Source organism: Elephantulus edwardii, unplaced genomic scaffold (genome assembly GCF_000299155.1).
Source record: "Elephantulus edwardii isolate Elephantulus edwardi_28Jun2011 unplaced genomic scaffold, EleEdw1.0 scaffold00002, whole genome shotgun sequence".
Taxonomy (NCBI): Eukaryota; Metazoa; Chordata; class Mammalia; order Macroscelidea; family Macroscelididae; genus Elephantulus; species Elephantulus edwardii.
Window position 1 is genome coordinate 44,847,610 of NW_006399752.1, and position 14,558 is coordinate 44,862,167.

General features: G+C 48.1%; 1 protein-coding gene across 1 annotated transcript in view; it reads left to right on the forward strand.

The window, feature by feature from the left end:
* Positions 1 to 14,558, forward strand: part of TTC7B (tetratricopeptide repeat domain 7B) — a 388,142-nt gene that overhangs the window by 201,342 nt on the left and 172,242 nt on the right. Inside the window, exons 10-13 of the mRNA XM_006879120.1 lie at positions 4,866 to 4,949; positions 6,363 to 6,467; positions 9,241 to 9,358; positions 10,550 to 10,607. Coding sequence (XP_006879182.1) covers positions 4,866 to 4,949; positions 6,363 to 6,467; positions 9,241 to 9,358; positions 10,550 to 10,607 — 365 coding nt within the window. The remainder of the gene's footprint in view (positions 1 to 4,865; positions 4,950 to 6,362; positions 6,468 to 9,240; positions 9,359 to 10,549; positions 10,608 to 14,558) is intronic.

The window sequence follows — 14,558 nt, forward strand, 5'->3', positions numbered from 1 at the left end:
CACATGATTCTATTAGTTGATGCAGAAAAGGACTTTGACAGAATTCAACACCTTTTCCTGATTAAAACACTGAACAAAATAGGATTAGAGGGGAATTAGCAGAGCTTTTAAGTTAAGATTAACTCAAAGGAGAGGCCTAGCGGTCTACTGAGAATCAATGCGTGTCAGCCCTGTGCATCTGCATAGAATCACCATGATTCGACTTGACAGTAGCTCCCAACAAGAGCAGGCAGTCAAAATGGCAAATGTTCTCTCCTTTGGTGGCCTCAACTAAATACTTGCCAACTTTCTGTCCACGTCAAGAACATATGATTTTATTCTTTCTGGGCTGTGAGGCTGCCTTCCTTTGTTATTTTCATGTAGCACCTGGAATAGAAAACTCTACACCAATTAGGCTCCCAGGAAATGTTTTTCCCTGAGGATAATGACTGTGTTAGCCATTGGCACAGAAGAAGCAGGAATGCACTGATTTGGAGCAACCAGCTTTCTGATTCAGAACAGATTGTTTCAGCTGCTGAGCTCATATTGTTTATCAGAAAACAGTCGATATTTATTGTTTCTCTTAGCAAAAGGAGGAAGAAAATGCATTTAAACATTTAAATGTTTCTGTGTATATATTGAAGTACTTAGTGGTTATAATGCATTGAATTAGGCTGAGTAGAGCTGTCGGAACAAACCTCATTTTCGATCAGCATCTACCCACTTCTGTCTTCTCCTGCCGGCTCCCAGCTCCCTGTCTAAGTCCAGCCAATGGGATGCTCCGTCTCATTTCCTCCTTCTCCATTCTTCATCCCCTTCCTCCAAATTAGCTTCCCGATATTGTTGGCTCCTCACTGGTTGACCTCCTCTTCTCTGTAATGTTTGCTCTCTCCCCGCACCTCTCTCCCCACCCCTGCTATCCACACCTGGATCAGCATCCTCCTCTCTGTAACGTCTTCTCTCTCCCCCACCTCCCTCCCCACCTGTGGTATCCTACACCTGGATACATCTTGCCAACTTTATCTTCTTGAGAAGCTGCTTTTGGGGAGTTTTCACTGCCCTTAAAGGCACCATGATGACCCCTTCACTGCACCCTGGTGGTGCAGTGTTACGCACATTTGTACTCTGTCCTCTAGGGTCACTATGAGTCGGAACAGACAAGACAGGAGTAGATGTCATTGGCTGGCTGCTTTTAGGTTCAGCCCGGTAGTTGACAGGGCTTTGGTGTCTGGTATCTTAGGCCCGGGTGCCAGTGCTGGCACTGACTCTGGTGAGTACTGAGATACTGTGGACAAGCCGGCTTACAGGGGTCTAAGCACACACGAGGGGATTTCACCTCCGTCACTAGTCTGGGGGGAATGGCTGCAGCTCCTCAGAGCGTCACGTGCCTGTGATTTTCTCCTTTTCTGCACAGTCACCCTCGTGGGTGGCTTTTCACCTCCTGGCTGCTCCGTCTCCAGCGCCGAGTCTGTCCCCAGCAGGGCTGAGAGCAGGGTGGCCTCCTTTGGTGGAGTGGTCCCTGGAGACCCCACTCAACACTCATTTTCCACAACAGAGTTGATGTGGCTGCCCAGCTTTCCCCCTGGCTCGTTGTTAATCCTATCAAAATATGACTTGTTTATCTGACTTGGGATCTTGAAATGCCTGTCCTGTAGCATTGCTGGATGGAGAGAGAGAGACAGACAGACAGACAGAGAGAGAGAGAGAGAAGGAGGAGGAGGAGAAGAATGGATGAATAGATAATGGATGGATGGATAGATGATGGATGGATGGACGGATGGATAGATGGATGATAGAAGATAGAAGATAGATAGATAGATAGATAGATAGATAGATAGATAGATAGATAGATAGATAGATATTCCTTAAGTCCTGTTTCATGTATTCTAGTTCACAGTCAACCCATTAGCATAGGATTTGTTGTGATCTCTGTCAATATCATCTGGAATTATTTCCTCTGCTCGTAGCCACTTCAATTTGCTTTCCAGTACTTTCCATTTTGCCCCCTCTTCAGTGGCTCTTTTGTCTGTCACCTCACAGCCCCCTCCCCTCCTGGCTTCCCCATCATTCCATCCTTCAGTCTCGTCAGCACCCACCCAGGACCTTGAGCATCGGGACAGGAAAGGGCATCACGGTGCTCCAGGTCCTCTGTGCTTCACATCATAGCCTTTGAATTGGCTCGAGTGTGATCCTTCTGCCCACTCAGGGTGAGCTTTTTCATATTTAAACGACTTCTGGTCTTTCTTTAAACAAACAAGAGCCCCCTAACTCTAACTCAGGGAGCCCCTGTGTCGTCGTCGTTGCTTGTCGGGCTGCTAATTGAAAGGCCCCCTGGTTGGCTCCACCTGCTGCTCGCCAGGAGGGAGATGGACAGTCTCCTCCTGTGACAGTTTACAGCTTCTGTGAAGAAAGCCAGTGGGGGGCGTCCGTGAGTCAGAACTGACTCAGCAGCAGCGGGGATGCTTGGTTTGGACCCCTGCCCTGCTCCATCTTTACAGAGGAAACAGCGAGGCAGAAGTCCTGCCGGAGCCCTCGTCCTTATCTGGAGGAGCGCGTTTCCTTAGGGGAGCCTGGCATTGAGGCCTCGCTGTTCCACAGACCTGCTCTTGAGCCTTCTGGGGCCTGACTTACCTGCTCAGTTTCTGCTCCTCTGCTGGCTTCTTCCTCTTGTGTTGAAGAGATGCTCAAAGCCTCCCCATAGAGAAAGATTTAGATAGGAACCAGTGGGCGAACACCCCCCATGTGCCCAGCCGTGCGACAGGTAATGCCGCCTTCTTCCTCGCTGTGGGTCTCTGCTGAAATCATCCTTCCCTCCACTGCTCACCTTTGTCGTCTTCTGCTCATCCAGACACCATCACCTGGCACCCTTATCAACGTGCCCCAGATGATGTGCACAGAGCTGGAAACCTGCTTCCTAGCCCCCGTGGCTGTAGATGATTTTGTCCCTGTTCACCTGCCCTTACTGCATCTGTTCTGTGCCATGCCCACCCTAGCATCCCTGCTCAGTGACTTTTTCTGGTCCCTACCCCTTTCTGAACTAGAAATGTTTCTCATAGTTCTGCTCTCACTACCTTCTCTCTCAGTACTCTCCTAGGTGACCTCGTCACTTCTGATGACTTCTGTGTCCTTCTCATGTGTGTGTTCTTGGCAATGTAGATCTTTCTTTGAAAGTTCTGGATTATTTCTAATTATCTTCCATTAATCATCATGTAATACCTCAAGCTCCCCGTGTTCCAGACTAAATGCATTGGCAGTGCCTTTCTTTTTCTGCTGCTTCTCCTCCTCCTTGTTCTTTCTTTCTCTCATCTCCTCTCTCTGTCTGTCTCTCTGTGTCCTTGTTCTTTCTTTCTCTCATCTCCTCTCTCTGTCTGTCTCTGTCTGTCTCTCTGTGTCTCTCTGTCTCTCTCTCTCTTTCTCTCTCTGTGTGTCTCTATCTCTTTTACTGTTTCTCTCTGTGTGTCTCTGTCTCTGTTTTGTCTCTCTTGCTCTCTGTCTCTCTGTCTGTCTCTCGTCTGTCTGTCTCTCTGTCTCACAGAAGTCTGTTCCGCCATAAGTTGACTCTCACATTGGTAGGTAGACCAGAGGCTTTGGGACCTCCTTCAGCCCCTGCCCCTCAGAAGTCTCACTCCCTGGGGCTGCCTCACCTGTTGATTCTAACTCAGACCCAGGTTCCGAAAGGTCCTATCCTTTCCATTTGCACGGATGGTTTTATGGCTCACAGGTTACCCTGAGCCCTTGGACTGTCTAGCTACCTTCTCTCCAGAATGTCCCCAATTTCATGTGACCTCACCACAGCGCCCCCCACCCCCAACCTGGCAGTGTTCTGATGAGGTCACATCACTCAGTGTAGAAAGCTGAGGTCGCCCAGGGTGAAGTCCAAACCCCACCAACACTTGTAGGTCACCCCCATGAATAGGCACTGGCCAAGAAACAGAGAAACGGTCATCATTTCTGCACATGGTGGTAGGGCTGGGCTGGGGAAAGGAGAGTCATCTCGGCATCCAGTGATGGGTGGCATCCGGTGATGGTGGTGATGACTTTCTGAGCTCAGAGGAGGAGAACCAAAGCTGGCGTGGGAGAGGGGGAAGGAGTAAGTTGGAAAAGAGCTGGATTTCAGCCCCTCAGTGACTTGGCCGAGGCCTCTGCCTGCCCGCTGCCCTCCTTCTCCACCCCTGTCTGCCCACCCAGGATGGGCTCACGCTGGACCACCTGCCGTTGCCACCTCAGAGCACACAGCCTTTCACACCTCCTCTCTTCTGTTATGTTGCTGGGCCTCGTCCTCAAAGGCCACTTCCATGTCACAGCTGTTCATTTGTCAGACCCACTGCCGTGGAGACGATTCTCACAGTCACCACACAGGACAGAGTAGAACTGCCCCATGGGGTGTCCAAGGCTCTTTACTGAAGCCGACTGCCCGAGCGTTCTCCTGTGGAACAGCTGGTGGGCTCAACGGCTGACCTGACCAGCAGCCCGATGCCTAACCCCCTGTGCCACCAGTCCCAGCCTTCCTTGTCAAGGCCAGCCCCATCACCCGCCTCCAGGAGGCCGTTTCTACTCTGTATGCCAGTTCCCACGGCACTTCCTGTTCCCTTCCCCACGGCACATGTGACCTTACCTTGGCGTGGATCTGCTTGTGTGGCCACCTGTTTCCTCTCCTCGGTGAAAGCTGGGAGATCAGGGATGTGCCTTAGTCACCCTGCGTGGCCCTGGCCTCTCTGCTCCAGCACGTTAAAGCCTGTGGCTACTCTTCGGAGGTGTCTTGGGGGAGAGAATATCATGTTGTCCCAGGAAAGCGGATTTTCTAGGAATCCTTGTGATGTGCATAGACACACACTCACACTTGACCTTGGAGATTCTCAGATGTCTGTGTCTTTTTTTCCACCCAGTGCTTAGAGAGAGCCATGAAGTTTGCCTTCGAGGAATTCCACCTCTGGTACCAGTTCGCCCTGTCGCTGATGGCTGCTGGAAAAGTGAGTCCTCCTTTGTCATGTCTTCTGCGTCGGGGTCATGGTCAATGTGGCTGCCTTTCATGGACTGGAATAACATGGTCTTCTGAGTCAGTGATTCCAGATGTCCCGTGGCCATGTCTAAATGAACAACCAAGCAAACTGTAAACAGACTAGTCATGTTAATTATTCAGGGGTCAACACGGACACTTGTTAAGAAAAAGTTTATTGAGTTTTTCCACTTTTGGCAATCCTACTAGATAAGGAGCTGCTCTGCCAACCCAAAGACAAGAGTTCAAACCCACCAGATGCTCCGAGGGCAGAGAAGGATAGAATCCTCCTGTGTGGTTTTACAGCTAATATAAATGCGCTGGTGGGTCAGCTGTGAGTCAGTTCTGACTCAAGGATAGTGAGGTTTTTTGAACCTTATTAGGTGATGAAGCCACTTCTTTACCTGGACCCCTTCAGATGTTTGAGAGAGTGAGCCTGTTCCTGGGGAGGGAAGTCTGTTGTTCAGCTTCACAATCAGCTATATTAGGCAGTAAGTGATAGTGGTTTCAAGCATGAGTGGTGGACCCTGATGTTACACTTAGATCCTGGTACTGCCCCTCTCAGCCGTGGCTCAGAACGAGTTACTTAGGACCTCAGTTTCTTCTTCTGTAAAATGGAACACTGATGGGACCTACTTCCTAGCCTTGTTCTTAGGTAAATGAGGTCATGTGCGAAGGTGCTTGGTAACTGTGGTGGTTCTTGTTCAGTTGAGCCATTTAGTGAACTGTTAGAGCTGAGACATAGTTACTTGGGCTGAGTGGGATCAAAATTTTAGTGCAGAATGCCTTAAGTTGAGTATTTTTTTATTTCAGCATAAATCTTGACTGTCTTTTTTAAGCTTCTTATTTTTATTTTTTTAATTGAGATTTTAATGAGAGTTTATAGAGAACTTGGATTTCCATTCATTCACTGTTGCACATTTTCCTCTCTGCCCACCCCCACAAGTTTGCTTTTCTCTTTGAAAAAAAAAATTCTTTCATTGTAGTAAAATCCCCTCCAATCCACTTTACTATGCAGCTGTTATTCTGGACTCTTGTCATGCAGTTAATACCTAATATCTTTCTTTTAAGTAGTTCTATTCCTCATCTGTTTCATTGCAGTGTTCTTTATTTATCCCTTCTTTTCTTAGTTTCCCCGCAAGCCCCATGTCATAATCTTCTTATTTTTATAATGGAGAATAAGAGTAGGAGATACAGTTTGAGCTAGACGGAGACGCACTTCCGCTGGTTATAACCATGGCATGCTCCCTTGTCTCTCAGGAACCCTAAGCTCTGGTCATAACTGTCCCCAGGCCTCTGGTCCTAACCAGAACTTCTCTGGGAAGGCATTCGTGTTTGGCTCTGTCAAAAGCTCTAAGTTTCACAGAGATAATCTTCTCTCAACAAGTCTGCCCGTGCCGTGAAGGTGTTGAAAGAGTGCATCCGTCTGAAGCCTGACGATGCCACCATCCCGCTCCTTGCCGCCAAGCTGTGCATGGGCTCTCTTCACTGGGTGAGTACGTGAGGCTTCTCCTTGGCAGGTGTTCAAGGTGGGGTCCCCTTGACTTGGGGAGAAGACATGGCCTCTCCTCGGCAGGTGTTCACAACAGAGTTCCCTGCACTGGGTGACCTGGCATAGCCCCTCCTCTGGGTCCTTTCACTGGGTGAAAAGACATGACCTCTCCTCAGCAGACACTTAAGATAGTTTTCCCTTCATTGAGTGAGTAGGCAATGGCTTATCCTCAGCACACACTTGGGGCAAGGCTCCCTTCCCTGGGGGAGCTGGCGTGGCCTCTCCTCAGGTCCCTTCAGTGGGTGAGCTGGCGTGGCCTCTCCTCAGGCCCCTTTAGTGGGTGAGCTGGCGTGGCCTCTCCTCAGGGTCCGTCCCTTCAGTGGGTGAGCTGGTGCGTGGCCTCTCCTCGGATGTTCAGGGTAGGGCTCCCTTCCCTGGGGGAGCTAGCGTGGCCTCTCCTCAGGGTCCCTTCTCTGGGTGAGAAGACGTGGCCTCTCCCTTCAGTGGGTGAGCTGCTGTGGCCTCTCCTCTGGCTCCACTCACTGGGGAGCTGGCGTGGCCTCTCCTGAGTGAGTAGGGAATGACCTGTCCTCAGCTGACACTCAGGGAAAGACTCCCTTCACTGGTCCTCGGCAGACACTCAGGCCAGGGCTCCCTTCACTGAATGAGCAGTGGTGACCTCTTTTCAGCAGACACTCGGGCCAGGGCCCCCTTCACCAAGTAGGGAGGCATGGTCTCCCAGCAGCTGCTCAAGGGCAGGGCAATTGGCCTTTTTTTCTTATCAAAACACAAAAGGACAAGGAAAAAAAAAATCCATCAGCTTCACAAGGACCAGCCTGTTTTGAACTCTCAGGCCTGGTCTGGGCTGCCAGCCTCCTCAGGCCCATCCACCCACCCACGTGAAGGTCTAATAGGAATCAGTGTTTTAGCTTTTAGGGTTTTAGTTTTTCTTTGGAATGCACAGTGATAAAATAGAACTGAAATCCTTTGTCAGATACACAATGCTTTATGCAGTTGATACAACATGGAAAAGATGCTGGTGCTGAACTGCTTGTGCTCAGCAGAGCGAATCCCGGGGACCCCGTCTTCCCCCAGCTCTGAAGAACCGAAAGCGTTTCTCCTTCCTCTTTCCCCAGAAAAGGTTTCTTTGGTTTCCCCTCCGGGTCTCAGATCATAAAGGGGCCCTTCGGAGCCGAGCTCTTCGGTATTTGAGTCTTGAGTGTGATCTGGCTGAACGTTTACAGAGCAGCTTGATTTTCCAGCCAACAATGATATATATCTTTTGCTTTATGATGCGGATTGTACTTTCCATGGATTTCTTATTCCAAAATTCTTATTCAAACCTGAATTTGGGAAGAATCTGATTTTGAACCTCAGATGAGCATCAGTGAGCAGAACATCGAAAGCCCGAGCTCTTTGCGATGGAAGTTGCCACACCGGGTGGTGGTTGATGTCTGCTCTTTAACTTCATCTATGGGTTCGTTCTCTCAGAGCTCCGGGCTCCTTGCTAAGGTTTCCCCCACTGTGGTCCTTGCTGCTTTTTTCCCCCTCCAGCAGGACCCCAGGAATCCTTGTGCTCCATTTTTGTTGAATTTAACATGAGAAAATATACATTTTTTTTTTAAAAAAAAAGAGGTATTTTCAAAGAGCAGACTCACCTGACAGATTCAGCTACACTGCTGTATGGTCCTTGCAGCTCTGAGGGGCAGGCCTGCCAGCCCAGGAGACGATACTGGCCAGGCTCAGAGTGGGTGGCACAGTGGACTGGACCTTTTGGGTCTGAAAATGCCAGCTTCCAGCTGTGGCTTTATTTACCCTTGTAACTTACAAATTTCCAGGCCTGAAATAAACCTGACTTGGGTTTGTTTTCTCTCCCTTTTTTCCTTCCTTCCTTCCTTCTCCTCCTTTCCTTTCCTTCCCTTCCCTTCCCTTCCCTTCCCCCTTTCCCCTTTCCCCCTTCCCCCTCCTTCCTTCCTTCCTTCCTTCCTTCCCCTTTTTTAATCCTTTTTTTCTCTCCATATTTGTATTGTTAAAATTTCCAAAGGCCATGAAAGTAAAGAGTATATTCAACTCCTTTGCACTATCACTCAGCTTCAATAACGTTGCCATTTCTCCATACTTTGAAGGAACAGACCTTATTATTTTTTTCACCTCTGATGAATTGTGCAAAAGGTTTTTCCGTGGGTGTAGTTTACAGGTGCATTTTTGTCTTCATTGGAATCTGCCAGTGCGAGGTCCATGTGTTATGTATTGTGAAAAAGGGGGGGCACCCAACAAAACCAAACCCCAGATGGCACTTTGCAATTGTTAATAACTTGTAGAAGACTCAAGGAAGCCTAAAGAGGTTCTGTTGTCGGGGATGGGGTGCAGTGGAGAGGGCGGGGGAGGACACAAGACATGCTAAGATGGCATTCTTTATCCTTTAGAAATTCGTTGAATTTCATTTCTGAATGCTTGACTCACCTCACTGCAGAACCAGTCTGTTTAAAAGGTATAGATGAAATAGGATCCAGCCAAGTATGAAAGTGGCTTTGAAAAAAAAAATGAGCAAATGAGCAGAGAGAAAAGCAATAAAGAAAAAAAGCAAGTTGGGGCCCATCGGGATTGTTAGAGAGGCCCCAAAAGAAAACAGTTCCCCCAGAGGGGAAGGGGAAGATAGGAGAGAGACTTTGAAAGAAACTCATCAGAAATCCATCTTGGCAACAGATGCTTGTGAGAACTCAGATTAGAAATTCTGCAGGTTGTTGTTGTTTAATTTGTCTCTCCTTTGCAGTTGGAAGAGGCTGAAAAGTTTGCCAAAACCGTTGTGGATTTGGGAGAGAAGACGTCTGAGTTCAAGGCCAAGGGCTATTTAGCTCTGGGGCTCACATACAGTCTACAAGCCACTGATGGTGAGAGAAGTCCCACCCCTCAGGCAGCTGCTGGCCTGCCTGACCACACAGCACGGTGTCCCTTCTGCTTCAGGACGGGGTGCATGCTGGGTCATTCTGTTGGGCCTTTCTGTAGGGTCCCAGTGTTGCTGTCTGCTTAGCTTGAACTATTAGGAGAATTCAAGGGGAAGGGGAGAAGTCCCTGAGTTAGAGACCCTGGGCTCTGTCCTCAGGTGCATCAGGTTGACAAGGCTCACAGCCCAGAAGGGCAGGCCCAGCGGGTCTCCCATGATGCAAGATGAGTCAGGCTTGAGAGATGACCCGCCTGAACCAGCCTCAGGGCTGCCCGTTCCTGTCCAGCCTTGGCCTGGGCTGCCTTGTGAGAGGACTTGGGTTTTATGCACAGGAACATGGGAGGGTCCAAGGACTTCCAGGAATTGTCCCCCCTCCCCCACCCTGGGCTGGTCAGGCACTGCCCCTGCTCTACTCACACACTTAAATGCCCAGATTGGAACACACCCAGCACAGGATGTACTTGGAGTGTTGGACATACTTCAGGTTTTGTTGGAAGGAGCATCTGGCCCAAACCATCTTAATTATCTGTTTCTATGCAATGAGATGTTCGATAATATGCTTGCAGAGAGTGTCAGTGGATAAATTATTTCCCCAAATTCTTCTTATAATTCTTTCAGCATTGTATGGTGAGATAGAGAGAACTGATTGACTCCTCGTGCACAAAGCAAGGCATTCAAGTTAATGGCCATTGCCTTGTATGAAAGAAGCAGGCTTGCTCACGGCGCCAAGCTGCCCTCAGCCCAGAGCTATGACTTCAGTGTTAGGAACAGCTCTGAAGGCATCAGCCCTGCACCCTAAGAAACCTGGACTTTACCACGAATGCCATGCCTGTAGCTGGAAGGACAAATGTGCTTCTTTCTAGAGTTCTCAACTGACATTTTAAAAAAAATTTTTTATGATATCATATGCATGGGCTCCAGTGAATGCCCTCCAGCTCCCAGTGTTCCTTATCCACACAGTACATCCAGTGGGTTTGAGTGTCCTGTGGGGAGGGCTGGGTTTAGTTTCCTGTCTCTGCAGTGCCTGGCCCAGCCCTGGTTGAAATCCCATAGAAGGCATCAGTTTTGTGATGGGTTTTGTGTTCGTCAGAAGCTCACAGATCTCCCATGGCCCTGACTAATTGGACCCTTTTCTTAGCTTCTCTGCGAGGGACGCAGGAGGTCCTGCAGCGAAAGGCGCTTCTTGCATTTCAGAGGTGAGTGGGCGCCCATCTTTTCATGCGGCTGCACATAATGACACCAAAGGATGAGAAGTATAAAAAGAAGAGATATTTATAAAGATTATGTAAACAGTGTTTTAGCCCTGGGAGTCTTTCATCTTGAAGTATTGAAACTTGCAGCATCACTTGTTGTCGTGTAAATCTGCATCCTTAATCTGCTTATCCATTTGGGCACATTTTAGTTATTCCTAATAAAGTGATTCCAGTTCCAAGAAGACAAATACTTTGTATGTCTAGGGAGATGAGTCCTTTATTAAAGACATTTGTCATCTCGAAAAGAACCATTCTTTAATAGCTTTTTTGTTTAATGTGTGTCAAGCTGCAGATATTATGTTAGGAAATGGAAAAGCTGGCTTTTAGGACAGCCTCTGAAATAAGATGACAGGACAGTGGGCCCCACGGCCTCCACCCCACCCCTGCCTCTGTCGAGCTCGGTAATGCCTTCTGCACCTCTGTTATGCTGTGTTTTCATGGAATTAGGAGAATGGTTTTGAGTTACACATAAAAACACTTGCATACAACTCTGTTCTTATGCATCCTTTACTTAATGGCAATCTCCCCCCACATCAGTGAGGGGTGCTCCTTGCAGGTAAAGGACAGAGACACATGAGTCAAGGAGTGACCTCTACTGCCTAGATATTAAAGGCAAGATAGAATCCTAACTCTAGCCCCAGGGGGTTTTGGGGTACCTAGTATACTACGCTTCTGTCAAGGGTCTCATCAAATTGCTAAAACAAAGACTTTAAAGAAAGAATTGTGCCTGACCCAGGCCATGGTATTTTCAGTTGTTTCCTATGCATATGAACGTTGGACAATAATAAGGAAAATCAATGGAGAATTGATGCCTTTTGAATTGTGAAGTTGGCAGAGAATGTAGAACATGCCATGGACTGCCAAAAAGAACAACAACGACGAAGTACCTGTCAGAAAGAGTGCAGCTGGAATGCCCTTCAGAGGCAAGGATAGTGAGATTTCATGTCACTTAACTTTGCACATGTCATCAGAAGAGACGAGTGCCTGGGAAAGGACATCATGTCTGGAAAAACGGAGATGCAGCGAAGGAGAGGAAGACCCTCGGTGAGATGGCTCAACGTAGCAATTGGAGCAGCAGGCTTAGAAAAACGCAGAGGTTGTGAAAAGGGTACAGGATCACACAGGGGCTCCTTCTTTGATACATGAAGGTCACATGAGTCAGGGCCAACTCAGTGGCACTTTACAGTGTGGACGGCACCAGAAAGGACCCCTGTGGAGGTGACGCGCCGCTTGTCAGGCTGTTAACTGAAAGGCCAGTGGTTTGAAACTTCGCCCAGAAAGACGAGAGAGTCTCTTCCCGTGAAGATTTACAGCCTCCGGAACCCAGTGAAAGGTCATCAGGGTTGGAACGGGCTTGACGTCAGTGAGTTTTTGGGGTTTCTTCCCCCCAGTGACGAGAGTGCCAGTGGCATATTGGTTAAAGTACTCATCTGCTAACCAGTAGCCCACCAGCTGGTCCATGGGAGCAAAAAAAGGCCGGCCACTTCCTTCGCGATTCATGGACTTAGAAACCCTATGAGGCAGTTCTGCTCACCCTGTAGGGTCAGTATGAGTCAGGATCAACTAGAGGCGATGGGTTTGGGTTCTGGCACTGCACTGGAATAGCCCTGGCGCTACAGTGGCTAAACATTCAGCTCCTAACCAAAAGGTTATCAGTTCAAATCCACCAGCTGCTCCATGGGAAATAGACATGACAGTCTGCTTCCAAAACAGTGTCTCACTTCAGAAACCCTGTGGGTCACATCTGCTCCACCCTTTGGGGTAGTTCTGGGTTGGAGTCATCTTGGCAGCAGTGAATATGTGGGTTTAAAAAAAAATACATAAACTGCTCTCCTTGTATTCTTCTTAACTCATATGACAAGTCAAATGGATTCATTGCCCAAAATCATAGCCCCGTGATGTGAAATCTAGACTTGCTATTGATTCGGTCACCTTAAATATAGCAGAATTACGTAGATTTCTTGGAATTGTGTGAGAAGCTTAATTGCTCACAAAAATTTCATGAGGCCCTGGCAATACCCAATATGCTTTGTTACACTTGCTGCTTAGGGCTGGGGTAGCGTGCTGCCTGACCACAGGGCTCATGGCCCTTGTCCTGTGACGCCGCTGTCACCGGGTTGTGGTGAATCGAGGCTCGCAGGCTCCTCTCTGCCTCCTTGCGTAGGAGCGTTGGTAGGTTGGTAACGTCTCGGCTTTGCCAGCCTCAGGCAGGTTCAATGACAGTAAGTCCCCGTCTGCATCTGCAGACAGACCCCAGGCCTCCTGGTTGTCTGCTGTTCTTCGGTGGGGAGTGTGGGGAGCATTTCCATTGCAAATGATTTGGAGTTTTTAATTCTCCAGTCCCAGTTTGTAAAGCCCACACACACACGGTGCCGCTGCAGAAAGCGGTCATTGCATCTGCTTCCATTTTTTAAAATCGTCCCCGTCACGCTGGCTTCTCTATAAACAGCATGGTGGTGGTGGTCTTCCTTAAGCCGCCTGAATTCATAACTTCATGTTACATAACAGCTGTTCCCTTGGCCTAAATGCCTTTCCTTCCTTTCTGGCTTTTTTCATTCCGAGAGATTTTGACAGTAGTACTTCATGTGGGAGTAAAGAGTAATAAAATCCACTAACCTGATAGATAAGGTTGCTGTGAGTCGTAGACGACTCCACAGCACATAACAACAACAAACTAACTGATATTGAGGTGGTGGTGGTTGTGTGTCATTGAATCACAACTGACCTGTATTTGACCCTCCCGCAGATTTTCAGAGACAGTAAATAGCACTGAAGGAGATTGCCCAGTCTTTTCCCATAGGACAGCTAGTGGGTTCGAACCACATGCCTTTGGGATTGCAGCTCAGCTTCTTACCACTAAGCTAGCAGAGCTCCCTAAGATTGGAGCTGTTCTGTGTCATCAAATCAATTATGACTCATTACAACCCTATGAACAATGCTCTGGACCTTCGCCATCGTGAGCCCACCTCACCATCTCGGACACACCTGACCCCTCTGGCGCAGTCAACCATGTCAATCCATCTCACCCAGGGTCTTCCTATCCTGTGCTGACCCTCTACCCTTCCGAGCATCATGTCCTTCTCCAAGGCTACGGGCCCAAAGTATGTGAGACGGAGTTTCAATATCCTTGCCTCCAAGGAGCAACCTGGTTTGACCCTCTCCCGTGTTCCCTGGGCAGTCTGTGATAGGTTCAGTACTTTTCTGCAGCATGATAACTCAAAGGCATGGATTGTTCTTCTGTCATCCTTAGTCGTTGTCCATCTACTCAGATGCATAGGCTAACTTAAACTAGTATCTAGGTGAAACATAAGTGTCTCTAATAGTACAGTATAGAATTATTTGATCTGAAAGGCACATGGGCTAGGACTGTTCTAACCCATTGTTGTCCTCATCACAAAATACTTTTGAGAGAAGTATTTCAAGTTGATAAGGATATGATTTTTGTCATTTCCAGTGTAACTGAATATTTAAAACTATTCGAGAAGTACTTTTTCAACTATGCATTCTAAATCTTCTCCCTGCCATTCTGTTGATATTATGCATTTTTTTATTTTAAAAGAGAAAATAAGACTGCATGACCCTGCAAGGGGCCACAGCTTCATCACGTGAGGGTGAACTGACTGGGGTCAGGATGCAGGGAGACTTGCTTTGCTGTGGGTCCAGAAAGATGCCCTTTTTTGTTTGTTTGTTTGTTTGTGTTTTTTATTATGATTATTAAATTTTATTCGTTTTAATGAACATTTACAGGGATTTTGGGTTTTCATTCCTTCATTGTTGCACTGTTTTCTCTACCCTCCTCCCCAGTTTGTTCTTCTTCCCCCCGCCCCCCGAATGTCTGTTTTAATTGTCCAATTGCCACAGTGCTTGTCAAAGCCAGTTTTGATTAATCTCCTT